The sequence below is a fragment of the Rhincodon typus genome, chromosome 1, assembly GCF_021869965.1.
Source record: "Rhincodon typus isolate 14 chromosome 1, sRhiTyp1.1, whole genome shotgun sequence".
Lineage (NCBI taxonomy): Eukaryota > Metazoa > Chordata > Chondrichthyes > Orectolobiformes > Rhincodontidae > Rhincodon > Rhincodon typus.
The window spans coordinates 174,738,029-174,744,815 of NC_063332.1; the positions used below are offsets into that span (position 1 = coordinate 174,738,029).

A 6,787-nucleotide genomic window follows, 5' to 3' on the forward strand; every position below is an offset into this window, starting at 1 on the left:
AGGTCTGATGGGTGGAATGGCCTCTTCCTGAGCTGCACATTCCAACCATCCAGGATAATGTAGGATGATTGCTGCATTCCTGCTTTAAATGCTTAACTGAACATTTCAATCAGATTAGACAATGAGAAACAGATTAACATCCAGTTATTGGCTATCTGAAAGTGGTTTAAGTTAAGCTCCCTTTCTAAGGGACTTCAATAAGTATCAGTGTGCTGCTAAAATATCACTTACATCTTCGTTATCGCTGTCCATACTCTGCTTCTTTTTCTTCTTCTTGTCATCCTCCTTCTTTTTCTTGTCCTTTTCTGGAATTACATCATCCAGGAAACTGAGGTCATGCTGGGAGAAGATGTAGTCCATAGCTTTTCGAACGGCGACAAGTGCTAGGATCTGTGAAGAGAATCCAGGGTAACATTCTCAAATCCCAAGGCATTACCTGAAGCTGCAGCCTGCAATGGGAATTCCCTAAATATCTCACTCTCGGGCTCAGTCCAGTTTCAAGTCTGCAAACTCCTGGATGATAAGATTCTGGCCCTCAAAGACTCACATAATCACAGCGATGGCAACAGAAAACTTGCAGTAATATAGCACCTTTAGTGTGACGTCATGTCCCAGGCACTTCATGGTGGGGCTGTCAGACAAAATTTGATGCCTCGCCTTTTAAGAGCATATTAGGCCAAGTGACCAACAGAGGCAGATTTAAACAGCATCTTAAATGAGCAGAGGGAAGTGGAGAGGTTTGGGGAGGGAACTCCAGAGCTTGTGATCAAAGCAGCTGAAGGGACAGCTTTCACTGGTGAAACAGTTATAAGTGAAGGGGATGCTAAGTAGAGAGCATAGCTCTACCACACTGTGCTAACAGAGCTCTTCCTTGAGGATCTTCCCAGCCTTGTTGATGTTCTGTAACTACAAAGCTGAAAAAAAATTTATTAAGAGATTCCACTTCACTTAAGAGACTTCAGGCCCTTCTAATCCAACAATCTGCTCTAAAAACTTCTTGCACACTTTTGACAGTTGTGACAAATTCCACCATCGCAGCTCACCACATCCTAAACGGAAAAGTCAATTCACCTTAGCTCCTAATACAAATGAAGTGATCTAATATAAAGTTTCAGTATCCACATCTGTACCTTTGCTGGAGGAAAGTTGTGTACAGTACTTGTGAATTGGAAGGCCAGAAGTTAGAATTTGTCTGTAAAAATGATAGGGGGGAAGAACGCATAGTCCCTTTAAGAGTTGATGTGTTTTTCTAAGTTTGGAGATTTAAATGAAAATGTGTCTGTAAGCAGCTAAAGATGTACAGACAGTTCTGAAATGGAAACATGTATCAGTTATCAGTGTGATTGGTAACCTTAGGCTTGTTTTGATGTTTTGGTATCTAGCTTGAAGATCAGACAATTAATTTAAACCAAGCACTTAGAGATTGGAAACCAATTTAATCGAAACCTGATGGTTTTGCCGATGCTATTGTAAGGAAGTTGATATGTCACACAAGGTATATGAGAAGAAGGTTTTTGAAAATCGGGGCCAAGCAAACCTCCACCTGAGGAATAAACATCTAGCTACCACGGAAACCTCTAAGCTCTCGGAGAAAGCACCATCTATCCACAAAAGGTACCACGGCACTTGTAGCTAAAAGTCTTTACAGAAGAATTCACAGAGAAAACATCCCTGACAGTAGGATGATTGGAAAAAAGGCATTTATGACTGGAGAGACAGTGAGGAAGGCAGAAGATTCCAAAAGACACACCCATCATGGACTTTGAGAGTCTAAGTTTTAATTTATTTTTACTATTACTTGGGTTTTTATAAGTGGGACTTGTTTATTGGAACAGCATACCAGCAGAATTTTGTTCAGTTAGGGAATAGTTAGTAGTTAAGGGGGAATTGTTCGATTTGTTAGTAGTTCTGTTAATTTGTTCACCGTTAAGGTGAAATAAATCAATTGTTACTTGTTGCTTATGAAGTGAATATGAGGGATTTTCTTTCATTAAGCCACTCCTTTTTAACAGATTAGGTGAGGTGATGCAAGTTTCTCTGGCTGTTTCGGGTTTAATTAATAGAAGGGGATCCCTACTCCCGCCATAACAGTTTGGGGGCTTGTGTTTCAATTTTAATTATAAAAGGGTTTCAACTTCCTCTTTCCAACGCTAATCAGTTCTTCCCTGGACCATACCCAAGTTTTGTTAAAATCTGTCCCTTAATTCTTGAGGTATATTGCTTACAGACAAACAGATTTGGAGGAAGATCAGGGTAAAAAAAAGTTACCTTCGCCCACCTTTCAGCAGCAGAAATAATCAAGAAAGCCCAAGAGGCTAGAATTAGAGGGATGTTGAGACCCTCAAAAGTTTTAGGGATGGAGAAGGTTACAGTGGAATGGAGTTCATGGGGGGAAGGCTACTGAAAAATTTGCAACAGAGACGAGCGTCTTAAAATTGAAGTGTTACAGAACCGGGAACCAACAGAGCTCAGCAAGCAGAGGGGAGTATGAGGTTTAACAGTGAATTTCCTGGTTCAGGCCATTTCAACGGAATGTCGATCATTCCACGCTCCCACCGGTCTCTGGGTAACAAATCTTCACCTGAATCTCTTATGGGGTAACTGCCTAATATTCATGATCCTTCTTTGTTTCAGTGTCTCCCGCTGGTGAAAATATCTCTACGTGTTCTCTCTTCCTTATCAAACCTCATGGTAACTTTAACGAGCTCTATCAGGTCACCCCTCAATCTTCTTGCAGCACCCTATGTTTAAAGGAATCCTTTGCTAACAATTATCTCCATCCATGTTAGAGGAAAGATGTCCAAACACCAGACCTTGAGCTATTCAAAGTTCTAAGTTTTATTTTAATGTCTTTTCTTTTCCTATGACAATATCTTGATTGACTCAAATTTCCAACTTAAAAATCCCCAATGAGTTTCTCCATCAACTGTTTACTAAGTGAGCTTTTTATGTTTTGCAAAAGCTGTTCAATCTCCTGTTTGTTTTAGCGGTAACCCTTTTCCCATAACTTAAGCAACTGACACCATTAAATAACTCTTTATTCAACAAGACTACCAGCCAAGTGCATTTGATTTTCATGGATCGATTCTCTCAGAGGGGTTTTGGGCACATTTTCTTCAGAGGCAAGAAGATGAATAAGAATTGAAAGATATTCCCTATTGCCACCCTATTGCTGGTCCTCCAGAGGCAGCTTTACAGCTTTGGTAACAACAGAGAGAAGTATTTGAGATGATTTCTTTCTCTGTCACACTATTCTGGGTTTTTAAGATGATGCTTTTGTGTCTACCCTTTTGTTTTTAAATTTTTTAAAAATTTAACATTTTTTTTTAATGAACCTGTTCAGAGATGTTATGAAACAACTTATGGAGCAGGTGGACCTTGAACCCAAACAGTCTGGCTTGAAGGTAGGGATCTACAAGAGCCCTAGAGAACACAGTCCTTTTTTTCTCTGTGTTCTGTTGCACGCAACTGAATGGCTTTTTTCTACCACCAAATCACCCGTGGTAATATTCATCTATTATCTGTCACTGCTACACCATGGTAATAGGGTCATAGAGTCATACAGCATGGAAACAGACCCTTCGGTCCAACAAATCCATTCTGACCACAATCCCAAATTAAACTAGTCCCACCTGCCTGCATTTGGCCCATATCCCTCCAAATCTTTCCTATTCATGAACTTATCCAAATGTCTTTTAAAGGTTGTAACTGTACTCAAACCCACCAAGTTCTCTGGCAGTTCATTCCACATATAAACCACTGTCTGTGTAAAAAAGTTTTCCCTCATGTCCTTTTAAAAACTTTCTCCTCTCACCTTAACAATAAGGCCCCACCCTGGGGAAAGTGACCCTTGCTTTTGACCTTATCTATACCCCTCATGATTTTATAAACCTCTATAAGGTCTCCCCTCAGCCTCCTACGCTCCAGTGAAAAAAGTCCCAGCATATCCAGTCTATTTTTATATCTCAAACCCTCCCTTCCTGGCAACATCCTGGTAAATATTTTCTGATACCTCTCCAATTTAATAATATCCTTCCATTAACAGGGCGGCCAGAAATACATGCAGTATTCCAGAAGAGGCCTCACTAATGTCCTGTACAACCTCAACATGACGTCCCAACTCCTATACTCAAAGGTCTGAGCGGTGAAGGCAAGCGTGCTAAATGCCTTCTCTACCTGTGAAGCAAATTTCAAAGAATTATATAATGTTCATCTATTATCTGCCTCCACTAAATCACCCATGTTTCCAATTAACCAAAGGATGTTCAGGGCCTGACAGGGGCAATGCAGCCCAGAATGTAGCTCTCTTGGTTTCTATGTTCTAATTACATGCTTCTGGAGGAAGTGGGGCTTGAACCTGGGCCTCTTGGTCCAGGGGTAGGTCTACTCTGTTTTATTCTTTGCGCTCATGACTCTAAGGAGGTGTGAATTGGTCTGGTGCAGAATGGTGCCAACAGTGTGGGTCCAATATCTGACCTCCCTTCTCACCCCACCATTTCTGTAGAGTGATGGCCCTCAAGCTGCATTGCCACTTGTCTGTCTAACAAAGAGAAATGCTAATGGAGCCTTGTGGGATATGGAAAATCAATATTTACCTCCACCAAGGGCAGGCTGTATAAAATCCAATTCCATATGGATTATATGAACCATGTGGGACCCTGGTTTGTCCTCCAGGACCTCACAGTACAAACATTCATACCTCTGCCCTGCCCCAGGAAGGAAAAGGAGGGATTGAAGGGGAGGGATAGTGAAGGAGGTAGAGAGCAAAAGCAGAGAGTAATGAGGATCCAAGGTTGGGATGTTGAGTTCAGAGGGATGAAGGAGGTGAGGATGGAGTATTAGAGGAGGAAGGGACGGGGAGTGAGGAGATAGGGAGGGAGGGAACATGGGATACCTTACCATGACTGGGAAAATGATGGCTGCCACAGTTGATTTGAGGATCCAGAGCAGAGCAAGACAGAGCACCTGGATGAAGGTGAAGAGGTGAATTCTGCGCAGGGGCACATGGCGCAGGTAAATGAAGTCTGGCTGGTGTTTGGTTGGCATCAGTACCAACTTCAATCGGTCCATGAACTGAGGCAAAATAAAAAGTCAGTCTTTAAACCCAGGCAGACAGCTTTTTCACAAACTTACAATGTCACAAAAACTGGCCACTCTGGCCAAACTCCGGAGAATCATACAAAATAAAGACCTGCCGGTCCAAATGTAAACCATTGCTCTGTGATAGATGCAATGCTGCAAGGAAAGTGGTGGACCAGGATTTCAGAGGCCCAGGCTAATTCTCCCTAGGCATCAGTTTGAATCTCACGGCAGATGGTGAAATTTGAATTCATAATTTAAAAACTAGCCTAATCACAACCAAATAACAACTGACATAAAAACATGTCTGATTCACTAACACCACAGAAAGCAGCTGAGGCCAAAACATTGAATGTTCTCAAGGAGTTAGATACAGTTCTTAGTGCTAAAGGGATTAAAGGGATATGGGGGAGAAAGCAGGAAGAGAGGACTGAGTTGGATGATCAGCCATGATCAGATTGAATGGGGGAGCAAGCTCAAACAGCCAAATAGCCTATTCCTACTCCAGTTTTCCATGCCCTTTAGGGAAGGAAACTGCCATCCTTATCTGGTCTGCCCTACATCGGACTCTAGACCCAAAGCAATGTGGTTGTCTCTCAACTGTCCTCTGGGCAATTAGGGATGGGAAACAAAGCCTGATCTTGCCAGTGATACCCACATCTCATGCAAGAACCAACATAATGCAGCACTGACTGAGCCTCCAATCTTTACCCTGACTCCAATCGTTCAACTCAGCATCTTACGGTGTCCAAAGCGGCCTCATCAGCATGACCCACAGCCCACAGTGCACGAACACTGAGACATGAAGCTGGATGGAGCCCCAGGTCAGTGCTCCAGCTCCAGCTGAAGGTCACTACCTCTGAAAGTCTTGCAACTCCAAACCATCCAATACATTCTTAAAGCTGGTACCGTTAGACTGGGGGCTGGAATGGGGTGGGTTAGAGGGTAATGGAGCAGGGAGTTAACTACATACCACTCTGGCCACCAGAGAGGAATTATTTTTTATTCATTCACAGGATGAGGCCTTTGGTGGCCAGGCTAAGCATTTATTGCTCCTTGTCAACCACATTGCTGTGAGTCTGGAAATGGCAGTTCCCTGCCCAAAAGGACATTGGTGAACCAGATGGGCTTTTCCAACAATTGACAACAGATTCATGGTCATCATTAGACTCTTAATTCCAGATTGTTACTGAATTCAAATTCTACCATTTGCCATGCCCTCCGACAGTGCGGCGCTCCCTCAGCACTGACCCTCCGACAGTGCGACACTCCCTCAGCACTGACCCTCCGACACTGCAGCACTCCCTCAGCATTGACCCTCCGACAGTGCGGCGCTCCCTCAGCACTGACCCTCCGACACTGCAGCACTCCCTCAGCATTGACCCTCCGACAGTGCAGCGCTCCCTCAGCACTGACTCTCTGACAGTGCGGCACTCCCTCAGCACTGACCCTCCGACAGTGCCCACTCCCTCAGCACTGACCCTCCAACAGTGCAACACTCCCTCAGCACTGACCCTCCGACAGTGCGACACTCCCTCAGCACTGACCCTCCAACAGTGCGGCACTCCCTCAGCATTGACCCTCCGACATTGCAGCACTCCCTCAGCATTGAGCCTCCGACAGTGCGGCGCTCCCTCAGCATTGACCCTCCGACAGTGCGACACTCCCTCAGCACTGACCCTTCAACAGTGCGGCGCTCCCTAAGCAC

General features: G+C 44.0%; 1 protein-coding gene across 1 annotated transcript in view; it reads right to left on the reverse strand.

The window, feature by feature from the left end:
* Positions 1-6,787, reverse strand: part of slc4a4a (solute carrier family 4 member 4a) — a 192,188-nt gene that overhangs the window by 12,028 nt on the left and 173,373 nt on the right. The window contains exons 19-20 of the mRNA XM_048612755.1: positions 4,900-5,073; positions 232-390 (exon numbers count right to left, since the gene is read on the reverse strand). Of these exons, the coding sequence (XP_048468712.1) occupies positions 232-390; positions 4,900-5,073 (333 nt within the window). The remainder of the gene's footprint in view (positions 1-231; positions 391-4,899; positions 5,074-6,787) is intronic.